The sequence below is a fragment of the Canis lupus genome, chromosome 22, assembly GCF_048164855.1.
Source record: "Canis lupus baileyi chromosome 22, mCanLup2.hap1, whole genome shotgun sequence".
Taxonomy (NCBI): domain Eukaryota; kingdom Metazoa; phylum Chordata; class Mammalia; order Carnivora; family Canidae; genus Canis; species Canis lupus.
In genome coordinates, this window is record NC_132859.1 from 50,997,874 (window position 1) to 51,013,947 (window position 16,074).

General features: G+C 50.6%; 1 protein-coding gene across 7 annotated transcripts in view; it reads left to right on the forward strand.

Annotated features, from left to right (window-relative positions):
• NINL (ninein like) overlaps positions 1 to 16,074 on the forward strand; it is a 138,094-nt gene that overhangs the window by 101,832 nt on the left and 20,188 nt on the right. For 6 of the 7 annotated variants that reach the window (XR_012015245.1, XM_072793586.1, XM_072793591.1 and 3 more), the window contains 5 exons: positions 2,719 to 2,825; positions 3,836 to 4,164; positions 6,216 to 6,468; positions 7,222 to 7,373; positions 14,906 to 15,010. Coding sequence is in view for 6 of the 7 variants with exons in the window: in XM_072793586.1 (XP_072649687.1) it covers positions 2,719 to 2,825; positions 3,836 to 4,164; positions 6,216 to 6,468; positions 7,222 to 7,373; positions 14,906 to 15,010 (946 nt within the window). In the remaining variant the exon portion in view is untranslated. The remainder of the gene's footprint in view (positions 1 to 2,718; positions 2,826 to 3,835; positions 4,165 to 6,215; positions 6,469 to 7,221; positions 7,374 to 14,905; positions 15,011 to 16,074) is intronic. The other variant, XM_072793590.1, reaches the window with a different exon arrangement.

Below are 16,074 nucleotides of genomic sequence, written 5' to 3' on the forward strand. Positions count from 1 at the left end.
TCAGGAGAGGCATGTCCTAGTGGGTCTTGGGTCGCAGGAGAGGATCCAGAGATTCCCTAGGGTGAGCGTTCAGCATGGGTCAGATGTAGTCATCTAGGGAAGGGAGGGCTGTGAGTGAGCAGGGCGGTGGTCTCCCAGCCTCGCTCAGATCATCAGGTCTGGTCTTGGGTCTGTGACAGGTCAGAGAGGGAGGACAAATGTCTAAAATGTGTCAGGGACTCCTGATGCTCACAGAGGCCTCATGTGGGCTCTTGCAGACAAAGCTGGTATTTACTGCCTGCATAGTGTGAAAGGGGCCGGGGCACCCTGGAGGGCCCACTCCACCCCACTGTGCACAGAACTGACGCTGAAGGAATTACTTGAGAAAGACCGGGGCTTCACGCTCCTCAGTTCTTCAGCCTCTGAGGTTCAGGACAAACTCCAGCAGGCCCCAATACCCTCTGTGTAAGTGTTATTGGCTGCTTTTAGAGACCAGAATTGGAGGGTGGGGTCCAGATGACACAGCTGTCTTTCAGGTTTCCATGGTCCTTCCAGGACAGGGTGGGTTTGGCTGGTAGCCACCTCTCCTGGCAGTTGTGTAGGGTGAGCACTATGCAGGTTCACATGCTGCATGCGGCTCCCCATGCAGCTCCATGCTCACTGCTGGTGGGGGGCCTGTCAGGGGGCCACTGGGACTGTGTGGCTCCCAGCCACCTAACCGCCTCTACTGACCATATATCATGGCAGAGTCAGCCTCTTAGAGCTCCCATATTGTCCTAAACCTGTTTACTTAATAAAACAGGAAAAAGGGGGGGGACACCTTGGTGGCTCACTCGATTAAGACTCTTGATTTCGGTTCAGGCCATGATCTCAGGATCATGAGATTGAGCCCTGCGTTGGGCTCTGCCCTTAGCACAGAGTCTGCTTGAGTTTCTCTCCCTCTCCCATTGCCCCTCCCCTGTTCTCTCTCTCTCTCTCTCTTGTTTTTTTAAAAGATTTTATTTATTCATGAGAGACACAGAGAGAGAGAGGCAGAGACACCAGCAGAGGAAGAAGCAGGCTCCCTGCAGGGAACCCGATGCAGAATTCCATCCCAGGACCCCGGGATCACACCCTGAGCCGAAGACAGACGCTCAACCGCTGACCCACCCAGGCATCCCTCTCTCTCTCTCTCAGATAAAATAAAATAAAGTCTTTTTTTTAAAAAAGAATAAAGTTTTTACCTAAGAGAGCCAACATGGGAACCAAGTGAGGCTTTCTGTGTGCTGAGTCCAACTTGCTCAGTCCCTTAAGGGGACCCCCACAGCATCTTTAGTGGAGTCTCATGACTTCCGACAGCGGCAGTCCTGACTGTCCTCAGTTGGACGTGTTGGCGTAGGGCCAGCACACTGGATGGTATCACATTCCCAGATGAGGTGGATAGCCTGGCCAAAGGGAGATGATTGTTAACCTCCCTTTGTCCCTGGAGGAGGTGGGACTCTTGTCAAGACTACGGACTCCTAGCCCAGGGAGTAGCAGAGCTAGGGACCTGTACCTGGGATGGCTGTTGTCCAGAAGACCTTGGGCTGTGGCACCAGAAGGTGCCCCGGGCTTTATGTCATCACTGATCTCCCTTTCCAGGGCCCTTGCCCTTCACCTTTGTCTCCCACCATTCCCCCATCTGACCACAGAGGTTCCACCAGTCACTTCACAGAAGGAGGGGTCTGTCTGCTGCCTGGGAGTTTTGGTAGAAGGGCTGTGTGGATGATGACGGCCGTGCCGTCCGTGCTCCAGCTGGAGCTCTCCCACCGGCGCCCGTTCACCTGGGTCTGCTCGGCCAGAACCAGGCCGCAGCTCCAGGTTACAGGGCAGCAGGGGCTGCTTTCTTTCTTGAAGTGCTTATCGTGACTTCTCTCGGCCACACGGCCCTCACTCTGTTGATTTTTTTCATAGCAAATTGTTAAGGGCTGTGTCATCTCCCTTCACTTGCCCAGCCCCAGACCCACATAGAGAACACCTGAGCTATGTCTGAATTCGCATCCTAAGCTGACCGCTGGGCATGGTGCTGGGAACACCTGGTGCTCTGGGGGTGCTCAGGCACTTGGGTCTCCACGAGCTCCTCGCAAAATGAGCTGCAAGGACACCTGACATTGTCAGTGGGGTCACCCACATCCTCTGTCTCGTGAGCTGTCAGAACTTTTGCTCTCTATTTATGCCTAACTCATTTGTTGAAACCCCATGTTATTATCATGTAATAGTAGGTAACAGAGCCTCCAGGAAAAGGGCAGAGTTAAAATAAAAAGGTTGAAGAACTAAGGCCCGTAGTGCCTCGTCATAAAGCACCACACTTGTTCCCCTGTCTTCACAGTTTATGTGTCTGGTGTTGTCGGGGAACAGAATTCAGGGGTCATGAGCATGTGGCCTCTTTTAGGGAATCTGGGGGCCTGACATCTTGCAGGGAGCCTCTGGGGTGTATCTCTGAGTAATTTGTGTTCTGGCGAAGACTGGGAGTGCTGATTCCCAAAGAGCTCCAACCTTGAGGGCTCAGCGTAATAGATTGTGCATGGGAACCCCCAAGGGCCGGCTCTCTGCCAGCAATGCATTCCTCTTCCACAAAGGGCCGTGGGGGGCCGTGGGGGGCCAGGGGTGAGGTGGAGGAAGATTAAATACTCGGTGCCGGCCAATGTCAGACGGGAGGGCTGGGAACGGGCCCATGGCATCTTGGGTTGGACGGCAACAGGAACCTCTCCTTATTTGCAGGCATCTCATTCATTGGTGATTCCATTCCAGTAAATTTAGAAACGGAGATCATGATGGAGCAGGTGAAGGAGCACTACCAAGCCCTCCAGATCCAGCTGGAGACCAAGGTCAGGGGGAGTGAGGGCGGCCACCGGGTCACAGAGGAGCTCCCTGCTGCATGCTTGAAAGCTTCGTTCCACTGTGCCTGTTTCCACATGCACACGTGTGCACTAGATCCTGTGCCCCTTTTAAGAAGCCCACTCAGGGAGATAGAAGATTGTGGAGAAATGTAAATAAAATGAGCATTCTGCCTCACACCCTCTTTGGAAGGAGGCAGGAGATAAGGAATGACCCATAAAGGGAAGAAATGGGGTTATGTGTCCTCATGTGTCACCAGGGTCACATTGAGGCCAGCGCTCCCTGCCCACTCTGCCATCAGGGAATCATCAACTCCTGGCTGCATTCTAAGCTGATACGACCCCAGGATTGCCCTTTGTCAGGTACTCCATGGCCTCGTGGCCAGGCCCTGGCTGAGTCTGTCTTCTTAGATGAACTTGTCTTCTGCTCCATTAGGAGATCCTGATGGGGTTTTGTTAAGCAACATGGCCACAACTTGTTTTCAGGATCTGTTGTCAGGTGTAAGAGTAGCAGCAAGATGGGATTGCCTGTCATGTACTTGTGCCTTGAGTTCCTGGGATGCAGTAGCTGGAAACTCCTGCAGTAGCAGTACCCGGAGTGGTGTGGGGGAGATGCTTGAGGATGTCCAGAGCCAGCCTCTGGTCTCACAAAGACTCCCCTCCCCAGTTCTCTCAGTTGCCCCACCCTCTGCCCTGCAGGTGGCCTGGCCAGGCACCTGGCCCAGTGTGGGCCCAGTGTGACCCCAGCCTCCATTCCCCACCTGCTGGTTCTGCCTCCTGGGACCCATGTGAAGGTTATGGAAGCCTGAGGCCACACTGGGGACCCAGAGAAGCTCCACTGTCCTTAGCGTGGCTCTTCCCTTTCACAGGCTATGTACTTCATTGGGTCTGGGCTGTTCTTTGGGTGTTGTGCCTGGAAGTCTGGTATTTCTGTGTTCTGTTGTCCAGTAAAGTCATTTTCAGGACCTCCTGATTGACAGTGCTCACATTTCTTTTTTCAGGTAAATTCCTATGAAAAGGAAATGGAGGCGATGAGAAGGGACTTCGCAAAGGAGAGGGAGGAGTTGCAACAGGCTTTCAGGCTTGAGGTCCGCGTGCTGGAGTGCCGGAGAGCCGACCTGGAGGTGCTGCTTGGGAAGTCTCAGGAGTTCATCCGAGGCCTGCAGGACCAGCTTCAGCAGGACACCCGTGGCCCACTACCAGAGCAGGCAGGGTTGGGGCAATGCTGCGTGCACACGCTGTCTGGCCTGGTTGGGCGGCTGGCCCCGGAGCAGGGCCCACCGGAGCAGGAGCCGCGCCAGAGGCACTGGAATGAGCTGCAGCAAGTCAGGTCAGGATCTCACGTCTGAGGTTTCTTGCCAAGAACTCAGATTTGAGATTGTGTCAGGCAAACTGCTCAGCAGTGCCTGCTCATGGGGTACTTGTTCTTGGGGCAGGTGGGTGAGCATTGAAAGAACAGGTCAGGGGCCTGGGTGGCTCAGTTGGTTAAGTGTTGGATCTTGGTTTCTGCTCAGATATGGTCTTGGGGTCATGGGATTGAGCCCTGTTTTGGGCTCCATGCTCAGTGCAGAGTCTGCTTCAGCTTCTCTGTCTTCCTTTCCCTCTGCCCCACCCCTCCATGCATGCTCTCTCACTCTCTCTCTAAATAATAAATAAAATCCTCCCCCCAAAAAAAGAGAGCAGGTCATTGTGTAAGGATTGTTCCTTTGTATTAAAAATGTGTTAACTAGACCCTAGGAGTTAAAATTCCTTGTTGAATTCTGCGTCATGCTTGCCTGATGGCCAAGGGCAGTCAGTATTCATTTAATATCTTATTCTGATTTTTTAGGATGTGGTATTGTGGCACATGAGCAGATGGATGGATGAAAGGTCTAAAGCCCTTAAATGGGGATGGGAAAGACAAATTTGGTTCATTGAGGTTCTTGAAAAGAACAAAATGTATGTGCAAAGGAGAGGAAAGGTTTATTTGGAAAACTGGAATATGGCATTCTGTGTTCAATGGCGTCTGACTTACATGAGAAATACCTGTGTCCATTCCTTGTCGAGTGGGTCCAACTTAGTGGAGTGAGTGACCATGGTGCCGGTCAGTTGGCCCCCCTTCATGTGCTGTGGGGAGCCTCAGACCAGCCAGCCCAGGAGGGGGTGTCCACAGCCAGCACGTGTTGGCCCCGGGCTGAGTGGATGACTCAGTGCAGGGGCCCTCTGCACCTGTGCTCCTTGCAGAGGGGTTGTGTAGGGCTTGCTGGGGTTCAGTGTTGGAGCCAAGTGTGTGTGGCCTCAGTCATCCCCTGATTGTAGGATGTGGGCATCCTTTATGTGGAGGCCATGCCCTCCAGCCTAGGTGGGGTGCATGCTCCCCTTTGGCTCGATTATTGGGGGTAGCCCTATGGTATATAGGATGTGCTGCGAAAGAACTGGACTGCCCTTTGAGTCTGTGGGTGCTCCCACCTCCCGAAGCCCCAGATGACACCAGTGAAGGGGCCCCAGGTGCCGGGGGGCTGACGGGAATAATCACTCTCCTAGACCTAGAAAAATGGTCATTGTTAAGTCATGTGCTTCCTCTGAGCTCTAAGCTATTTTCTCCTAAACCCCAGAGCTGTGCGATAAGGGGCTCGACCCAAGTCCCTGTAGACACCCCTGGCAGCAGATGGGCCAATGTGGGGTAGACCCTTGCACCAGCGTCCATCCATGTGGAGGATCTGCTCGCTGTTCACAGTCCCTTCTCAGCTGGAGCTAAAGCCACATCTGGTCGTGTGTCCTGTCCTCAGGCCAGTGCCAACCAGGAGCAGAGAACACAACTTTAGTGCCCTCAGCTCGGCTGGGACTCATTTCTCCCAGGGCTGTGAAGGCCCAGGGCCCAGCAACTTACCAAACTTTCAAGGGCGGCTTTAACGATGAATGAGATTCACACACCTCACTACAGTTTTAGACCAGCACTGTCCTTAGTACTCCTTGTGATGGAGACATATCCTGTGTCCTCTCTGTCCTGTCGGCAGCCACTGGCCACACGTGCTTACTGAGCCCTGGATGTGTGCCTGTGTGACGCAGTCCTGCATTGTTATCCTACTTAGTTATGATCAACTTAGACCTGGCAGTTGTGTGAATGGTTTCACGTCAACTTCTGTATGTAGAAGCCAATCCCACTGAGGGCAGATCCTCCAGTAGACCCTCTACAGAGGGTGCCAGGGCACGGATGGGGCCCTGGGGCACATGGGAGGTAAGGGGACAGAGCAGGCCAGGTAGAAAGGAGGTCTGCAGTCAGGACAAGAGGAGCCCATGAGGAGGCCTTCCCAATGCGGGGGGGAGGGGTGGGGGGGAAGGAGGGGAGGACGAAGCCTGGAGCTGCGCCCACAGCGCCTGTGACGTGCTCTGTTTCTGTAGGAAAGAGGCCAAAGCTGTGCTGAACTACGAGCTCTTGCAGACGGAAGCCCAGCAGGCTGCCAACTATAAGGACTTGGTGCTACAGCCTCAGCAGGAGAAGGAAGAGGTGCTGCAGACATCCCTGCTGCAAGTCCACGAAGTGACAGAACAGCATGATCTGGAGAAGGAGCGGAGAGAGGGCAGGGGGAAGGAGACCCTCCTGCGCTATGGAAGTCAGAAACTGAAGCTGCAGGAGCCAGTGGGCAAGGAACAGGTGCGGCTTTGCAAGTCCTCCACCCTAGAGAAGGAAAAGCGGGAGCTCGCCTGTAGGAAGCAAATGGGAAGCCTTGTATGGGAAACAGACATGCTTCAGGCCTGCCTGAGGGACCAGCCAGCGGTGGCAGGTTGTGAGCAGGAGGGTACAGTGGGGCCCATGCCCCTCTGTGCAGGCAGGAGGGAGCAGCTACCAGCCTGGCTGGGACCTGGTGATGGGCAAGGCCGCGGGCAAGCCGGGTGCAGGGATGGACCAGACCAGCACCAGGGCCATGTGGATGGCAGGCAGAGCCCAGCCCTAACCCCTGCCCTGGCCCACAGAGGGCCCTTGGAGGGCCTTGGCCTCAGAGAGGATGGTCATGGTGTGCTCAATGCTGAGGAGGTGGCTTCTGCTCCCCCAGACAGGTGGGCCGAGGTACACCCATGTGAGCTGGACAGGAGAGTAGTCCTGGAGGAGCTAGTGCCTCCGGTGGGTGGCTCAGCTGGTCGGAGCCAGACTGAAACCTGGGAGCTGCTCCGGGGGACAGAGGGAAATGCCTCACCAGCTCAGTCCCCGACATCGGGCAGAGGAGAGACCGAGAGGTGGCCAGCCATTTTTGAGAGAGCTGGGAAGCTGAGTTGGGGGCTGGCCCCTGCAGGGAGCCAAGGGGAGGCCCAATGTGGGGAGAGAGTCCTGGAGCAGGGGCTACAGGACCACAGGGGCAAGGCCACGGTGGGCACCTTGATCTCCCAAACCCACCTCACTGGCCCCCAGGCAGCCGGGCAGGACCAGCGTGAGGCCCTGCAGGAGGAAGAGGCCGACTCGGGCCTGCAGAGAGAGAAGGACCACATGAAAACCAAACTTCTGCAGCTGGAAGATGTCGTTTGGACTCTTGAGAAAGAAGCAGAGTCAAGAGAGAACAACAGGTTTGGTTTCTACCCATTCTTAGAATGCCAGGCTGCACCCTCTAATCTATCACCTCTGGCTCTCCTGCATGGGCCTCGTCACAGCTGCTGATGAGGGTTATGTAACCCTCATGCCTGTGCCAGGCTCATCAGCCTGGCCCTGAACCCGGGCATCCCACAGGTCACCAGGTGCCCAGTGAGTGGGTGAGGGCAGAGCTGGGCCATGCTGGGCAGCTCAGCTGGCCCTGGTGTCCCCGGGTCTCACCCTTAGGAAGTTTGTGCTGGTCTCACAAGAACACAGACTGTGCTTGGAGCCCTCTTCAGTTCTGGGTCTCCTGGGACTTCTTCCTGCTGATTTGCAGCAGGTCCCACTACTTTGCCCCCCCAGCACATGGGCTAGGTAGGTACTGCCCTTTTCTGAGCCGAGTAACAGAGGAGGCTACCCAGCCCAGGCACCTCCTGGGGGCTCGGGGTGGGGTGTGAGTGCCTAGTGTGGTTCCAGGTCCCCTGCAGTTGATGTCTTCAGGGGAAGCCACAGGGTAAGGAGGTGGCCTGGAGTTGTTATTCTGTAGACCAAGTACAGAGAGTGCATCCAGGCCCTCTTCCTTCCCAGGATCCCCTGGGGACTTTGGCTGGCACATGTTCTTTCTCAGAATCCCGGAATTCTAGAAACTAGCCCTTTCCAGATGCTGTAGCACATGGCCTTAGGTGTGTTTCTGCCTCCTCAGGAAATGGAAGGCTGCCCTGGGAGATGTTATGGGTACTTACACACCAGGGGATATGGTCAGTGCTCTCTGCAGGGTCGTTTGTTCCCACGAACCCCGACCCAGCACATCTGTGTGGGGCCCACTTCCTGTGGAGATGGAAGTTCTGTGAGGTATTGTGTCACTTGTCAAGTAGGTGATGCTGGCTCCCAGCAGACACAGTTCTGTCCTGGAGAGTGATCACAGGTGTGTGGTAAGACCTACATTCCAGCTCAGGCACCAGCTCCTGCTATCTGGGTGATCATGGGCGGGTAGCTTCACTGAGAAAAGGATTGTATGGGATTGATGTTAAATCAAAAGGAATACATGTCAAGGCATCACCCAGCTTAAGAAAAAACGTTGGCATAGCTAGAAGCCCCTCAGCCCCAGACCTCCTCACCCCCCAGAGCTGCCTGTCCTGAAGGGGCTGTTTATCACCATATAGACATCACTTGAAGTTCCTGCCTCCTCTTTAGTGTCCCTGAACCACACAGCACCTTGTTTGTGGTGGCCTGACATCCATGACGTCCAGAGGGTACAGTGGGCCCAGAGGGATATGGAGCACGAAATGGACATAGAGCCTGCACTCACTATCCTGGCTGCTCCCTAGCCAGTCTCTGGACACCCCGTTGGGGACCTGTTCTGTGCATGAGTCTGTGGCAGGCCCCAGACACAGAGGGGCCTTAGGCACAGAAGTAGCCCAGCACCCTGAGTCTGACTCCCGGCCTGTTGACGCTGTGGTCTCAGCGGGGTCTTCGCTCACCTGACAGTCTCTGTGGGGACGTCTTCTCTGTGGCAGCACAGCGAGGGGTTTCAGCAGGTATAGGACAGATGCCTACAGCTCTCAGCCTGTGGGGGAGGTACAATCAGGACTCCCCAGAAATGTCACTGACCAAGAGAGGGGGAAGACAGGATTGAGTTACACTTGAGGAGCCTGTGGAGAGTGTGATAGGTAAAGAGTTCAGGAAGGAGCCCCCAGAGGAGGGGAGACCAAGGAGCTATGTCTCCAGGGGAAGAATTGTGCAAAGAGAGAGGAACGCCTCCGATCCCTCGAGAGGCCGGTTCACACAAGATCTGCCACCAGAAGGAGTTTCTGGGCTCAGCAATATGCAGCTATCTCCTGAGCCCAATGACATCCCTCACCCCAAGCTGGGCCCCCAGCTCCTGCTCTATAAGGGCAGGCCTGTCCTCAGCACCAGCCAGGGAACCCTTGGTCACCATTCCTTGTGTATTGGCCTTGTGGCACATGGGACCAGAGCCGGCATTGGTGGTATGGTGGTGAGCATAGCTGCTCTCCAGATCCACACTAGCTGTAGCTCAGACTTGCAGGATCCTAAAGGCCATGGTGAAGATTTGTGTCTTTATCAAGGAATAAGCAAAGTGTAGAGTGACACGACCAGATTTGGATTGTGAAAGAGTCTCTGTCACTAGCTTAGAGAACACAAGTGATCTGAACACCCACATGGCCGCATTCATCCACGTTTAGGTTACCTCTCCTATTGCTATTTTGCTCTATACAAAAATCCACACACTTTTAAAATTTTTTCTGAATCCTTGGAGATAATTGCAGGCATTATGACACTTTACTGCTAAATATTGCAGCATGTTATTTTCTAAGAACAAGGACGTTCTCCTGCATGTTCACAGTATTATTATCACACATAGGAAATTTAACTTGAATGCACTGCTATTTTAATTTGCATTCCACGTCCAGATTTTCCCAGTTGTTTCAGTATGTTCTTTATAGATTACTCATGCACCCTGAATCTAATCAAGGATCATGTTATGCATTTAATATCCTTTGAGTGTATCAGTCTGTTTATTTTTTATTTTTTAAAAAAGATTTTATTTATTTGAGAGGGAGAGCAGAGCAAGGGGTGCACAAGTGGGAGGGGCAGAAGGAGAGGGAGAAGCAGATTCCCCAGAGAGCAGGGAGCAGGACTCGGGGCTCCATTCCAGGGCCCTGGGATCATGACCTGAGCCAAAGGCAGATGATTAACTGGCTGAGCCACCCAGGAGCCCCTGTTTTCAGTCTTTTTAAATTAGTTTCTCTGTCAATAGATAGACTTTTCTTGTTATCATGGCAAAGTATACAAAATGTAAAACTGACCATTTTAACCCCATAATTTAGTGGCATTTAACATGCACAACGTGTAACCGTCACCACTTTCTACTTCTAAAACTTTCTCATCACTGCAAGCAGAAATTATGTACCTACTGAATAATAATTATTGCTAGTATTTTGTAAGAATTTTAGCATCAATATTGGTAAAGGATATTGTCTATAGTTTTCCTGTAAGAGTTTGAGAGGGGTTGGTATTTGCTCTTTAAATGTTTGGTAGGGCCCACCTGGGTGATTCAGGGCCCACCTGGGTGATTCATTTGGGTGGCACAGTTGATTGAGCATCCAACTCTCTAGGTTTCAGCTCAGGTCATGATCTCAGGGTTGTGGGATCAAGCCCCATGTTGGGCTCCATGCTCAGTGGGGAGTCTGCTTAAGACCGTTTCTCCCTCTCCTTCTGCACAACACCCCCTCCACCACCAGGCTCACATGGATATGCTTTCTCTCTTTTTCTTTCTCAAATCAATCAATCTTTAAAAAAAATTAAAATAAAATGTTTAGTAGCATTTACCAGGAAAGCCATCTGCTCCTGGGCTTTTTCTGTTAGGAGTTGTTTAACTCATTCAATCTCCATACTAGTCACAGGTCTGATCAGATTTTTTATTTCTTCATGAGCCAGTTTTGTTAGGTTGTGTGTTTCTAGGAATTTGGACGTTGTTTTTGAAGAATCCAGACCAGGTGCTTCACAGAATAACCCTCAATGTGGGTGTCTTATTTTCCCCTTCATTAGATTATTTCTTGTAGCTCATGCCTTCTTTATAGGACCATTTTCTTTCTTTCTGACGTGTAGTCTTTAGAAGTTCCTTCAGTGAAACTCTCTTTGGAATAAACTCCCTCAGTTTTTATCTGAAAATGTCTCAAAATTTCCTTCAGTTTTAAAAGATACAGTGTGCTTAGGAACAGAAATCTAGATTAAAGAGTGGTTCTCTGCTCTTTGGACATATTCAGTATCTTCAAGAGTCCACTGTTGGGGCGCCTGGGTGGCTCAGTCAGGTAAGTGTCTGACTCTTGGTTTTGGCTCAGATCATGATCTCAGGGTCCTGGGATCAAGTACCGTGTCTGGCTCCATGCTCCTCAGGGAGCCTGAGGGTTCTCTCTCCCTCTATCTCTCCTTCCACTTGCCACACATACTCTCCCTGTCTCTCAAATAAATCTTAAAAAAAGATTCCACTATTGACATTGGGTAGTCTACTTTGTCTAGTTGTTGCTCTGTATGTATATTAGTTTCCTATTGCTGCTGTAACTACCACTAGTACTTAAAACAGCACAATTATGATTTTACAGTTTTGGACTTTAGAAGTCTGGAATGAGGGATCCCTGGGTAGCACAGCGGTTTAGCGCCTGCCTTTGGCCCAGGGCGCGATCCTGGAGACCCGGGATCGAGTCCCACATTAGGCCCCCTGCATGGAGCCCGCTTCTCCCTCTGCCTGTGTCTCTGCCTCTCTCTCTCTCTCTCTCTCTCACTGTGTGACTATCATAATAAATAAGTAAAAATCTTAAAAAAAAAGAGTCTGGAATGATTATGACTGGACTAAAATTAAAATGTTGGCAGGGTTGCCTTCCTTTTTAGTGGCTCTAGAAGAGAATTGCTATTGTTGCCTTCTCCAGCCTCTGTGGGCTGCTTGCATTCCTTGTTTCTGGCCCCCTTCCATCTTTAAAGCCAGTGAGGACTGATCAGGTCCCCCTGACACCACGTCACTCTGACACCCACTCCCCTCCCTCCCTCCCTCTTCCCCATTTAAGGACCCTGTGGTTACATTGGGCCCACCTGGGTGATTCAGGATCACTCAAGGTTCATTGCTGTGGAGTGTTCTGTTGTGTGAATATGCCACAGTTTCCTCATTCACTTGTGGATGGGCCTTTGAGTAGTGTTTAGTTTGGGTCATCACAAATCATACTGCTCAGAAAGTTCTTATCCATGTCTTTTGGAGCATTTACATCTTAGGTACATTACTGTACCTAAGAATGGAATTGTCAGGTCATAGGGCATAGGTGTGGTTTTCTTTCTACTCATCCTACTTAGAAAAACATCGTACCCGGGGCACCTGGATCCTGGGATCAAGTCCTGCATCAGGCTCCTCTCCCTGCAGGGAGCCTGCTTCTCCTTCTCCCTCTCCTGCTTCTCTGCCTCTCTCTGTGTGTGTCTCATGAACAAATAAATAAAATCTTTAAAGAAAAAGAAAGGGCAGCCCCAGTGGCTCAGCGGTTTGGCACCGCCTTTGGCCCAGGGTGTGATCCTGGAGACCCAGGATCGAGTCTCGTGTTGGGCTCCCTGCATGGAGCCTGCTTCTCCCTCTGCCTGTGTCTCTGCCTCTCTCTGTGTGTGTTCTCAGGAATTAAAAAAAAAAAAAAAAAAGATTGTACCCATTGAATTTGTCTTATGAAAAATTCTCAGCCATTATTTTTAAGATGTTGCTTTTTCTCTCACTCTATAATTAGATATGAAATTTGATCTTTTCACTCTTCCTCCATTTCTTCTTTTCCATATCTTTTATCTTGTTTTCTCTCTTGTCACATTCTGGGTACTTTTTTTCCTACCTCTGTGTTCCAGGTCAGTAATTCTTCCTTCAGCTCTGTCTAAATCTGTCATTTAACCCATTCAGTGAGGTTTTATTTTGACATTGCCTTTTTATTTTTTTCCCTTTTCATTTCCAAATATGCTGTTTTCTCGTTTGGTCTGATTATTTTTGATAGTTTCTTGTTGCTTGTTTATTTTTTATTTTCATCTTTATTTATATAAACATTTTACAATTTTATCCTTAGTTTGTGTCTGATAATTCCAATATCTGAGGTTCCCGTGGGATCGAATTCTGCTGTTTTGCTTCTGCTGCCCCTCAGAGGTGGTTTTTTTCTGTGTATGTTGTGGTGATCTTTGGTTGTGAGCTCATGTTTACATGATGTTAATCTCTGGGAATCTCAGGAGTTGTAGTAGAGGATGCTTTCTGAAGAAAGGGTGGATACTGCATTTGCCTAAAATTGGGAGCCTACTAATCTGGGACCACTTTAACCTCTTCCTGGGGCACTGGCTTTATGTAGGTGTCCACAGTGTGGTTTTCCCACGCTGCTGATGACAGTGCTGACATAGGCATTGGCCTCGGGGTAACCCTATCTTTGTGTGGCTTAATGCTCACAGCTGGGGCTTCAGCTTCTAGTTTTTTGTTTTGTTAGGGGGCCCTTAGAGGTTTCCATTACCTTCTATGAGGACAATCTCCCATTGTATAATGAGCCTCATACAGCTCTGGTTGCTTGGTGGGGTGGGACCCCTGTCAGCTTATCTAAGGTCCAGGAAGCTGGAAGTGGGAACCCCCTCCCTCTGCCCCAGTACACACAACTGCACTGAATCAGTTTGTTTTCTACTGGAGCCAGAATGGCAGTTTCCAAACACCTCATTTGTTTCACTCCTCTGCTCGAAATCTTTGCTGCTTTAAAAATTCCAATGACTTCTCTTTATTATTCTCTTTGGTTCCTTGTGGGATAAAATGAAGTTATATTTATGCTCCTATGAAGAAGACACTTATGCTTGGTATTTCAAGCATATTACGTTAAATAGACATAACAAGATCGTGTGGCTTTGAGTATTTTTAGATTGAAAAAATTAGAAGCTAATGCCAGATAGGGTGCTTTGAGGGGGAATAAGTGTCAGTCAGACTAGCATCTATTAATAATAAATTTCTCTGGGGGTACCTGGGTGGCTTGGTTAAGCGTCTGCCTTCAGCTCAGGTCATGATTTCAGGGTCCTGGGATTGAGCCCTGCGTCAGGCTCTGTGCTCAGTGGAGAGTGTGTTTCTCCCTCTCCCTCTGCCCCTCCCTCACTCGTGCTCGCTCACTCTCTCAAATAAATAAAATCTAAAAAATAAATTTCTCAGCAGGCATGGGTTTTAGGCTGCCTCATTGGTGATCTTTACTGGCAAATTGCTCATCAGTTATATGTCAGTGGTGGTAGATAAGTGGAGAGCTTGCTAAGTTATTGGAAAGCAAAGGTGGCTCCAGGCAACTTGGTACCTGTAGTCACTGTTCATGCTTGCTCTTTCCTGTTGAGGGACCCACCACCCATCAGGTGCCTCTCTCTACACTGATGGGGGCATCTCCCCAGTTTTTTCCTCCTCAGTGCTGACCTTGGAGTGTACGACACAGGTGGCTCTCATTCAAGAGGAAAATGTATTTTGGTCTTCTGATGCCTTGTGTTCTTAGCTCTATGCTAGAGTTCTCTGGGGGGTAAGGGCAAGGGGTGGGGAGATGAGTCTCCTCTGCAGTAACCTGAGGACCCACAGCCAGAATTGTGTGTGATACCAACCACGAGCGAGCACTTATTTGAGTGAGTGGTTGTAAGATGTGGTAACAGGTCAACATATAGCAGACAGAACCGAGGTGCTGACTACATGAATGAGTTGTTGATTGTGTGACTGTTTTAGAAGCTAAAAAAGCTTTATGTTCTGTAGCTTGTGGCTTGGGAGGTACAAACCATAGCATGTTAGCAGTGCATAAAGAAAAAGGAACAGTGTGCCCTGTGCTACCCAAGGATAATGCAGGACCACCGTGACTTTACCTGCAAGCCCAGACTCACATGAACTGCATATGGTGGCAGTAGTCACTGTTCATGCTTGCTCTTTCCTATTGAGGGACCCACCTCAAGTACAGTGGCTCCTGGAGTCCCCACTGTTACTTCTTTTTTCCAATTTTTCATGCAGAATCGAGTTGGATAGACTTTCTGAGGAAAACTCATGGCTGAAAAATGAGCTGCGAAAGATTCAGCAAGAGCTTGAAGCTGCAGAAAGGACAAAGGATGCACAGAGGTAAGGACCCCGGCTCAGTGATTCCTACCTGAACTCCCCAGTCTATAGCACCTTTTGATCTTTGTACAGTGAGCTTCAAAAGTATTGCCGTGGAAAGCAGGGAGTGTTGACAAATCCACCCTGTGTTCCAGAAAATCACAAAGAGGTGAGCCATGCTGACCTCTGACCCACCACCCCTGACAGGCAGGGGAGAGCTTGGACCCCCTTCCAGATGTAGGCAGCCACCTTCCTTCCAGGGCTCCTAAGTATAACATAGAGCATGTATGTTCTGCAGCAGATCAACACCACAATGAGCTGCTCCAGCTTGGGCTACTTCTCTCTCAAGTCTGAATAAGCACTTTTCTTCCCTTACGGAGCTGCTCCACATCATGCCATGGGGTGGTATTTCTGAAGCAGTAAGGGATGCTTCTGGAGCCTTTCTGGAATCTGCTTCTTTATATCCTGATCATTGGTTCCACTTGGTTTCTGGCCCATGGATTTCAGTGGGTTAGGGGAAGGGGCTGGGGAGAGGGGTGGGAGCCTGAGCACTGAGGCAGGAGACACTGTGTGTGTGGAAGGGGAGGGGCTTTCTGCTTTCACTACCATAGTCATTTTTTAAAAATTTTTATTTATTTATGATAGTCACAGAGAGAGAGAGAGAGAGAGGCAGAGACATAGGCAGAGGGAGAAGCAGGCTCCATGCACTGGGAGCCCGACGTGGGATTCGATCCTGGGTCTCCAGGATCTTGCCCTGGGCCAAAGGCAGGCTCTAAACCGCTGTGCCACCCAGGGATCCCTCACTAACATAGTCTTAGCCAAGAACAGTTGGTTGACCCTTTTTATTTTTTTCAGCTATGAAGTTCAAGATGATTAAAACATGACATCCAGAGCAGGTGGTCAACAAGTGATTGCTATTACGTTACAGCAGTTCTGAAATCTAAAAGGTTTTTTCCCCTCTAGAAACCATTGTTTCCTTAGTTTGCTGGCAGGACCCATTTTATAAGAGACCCCAGCTGTAGCCCCAGACAAGGCTGCTGTATCCTATTTATGCTGCTCGGTGTAAATCATCACGTTTTGCTAGAGAG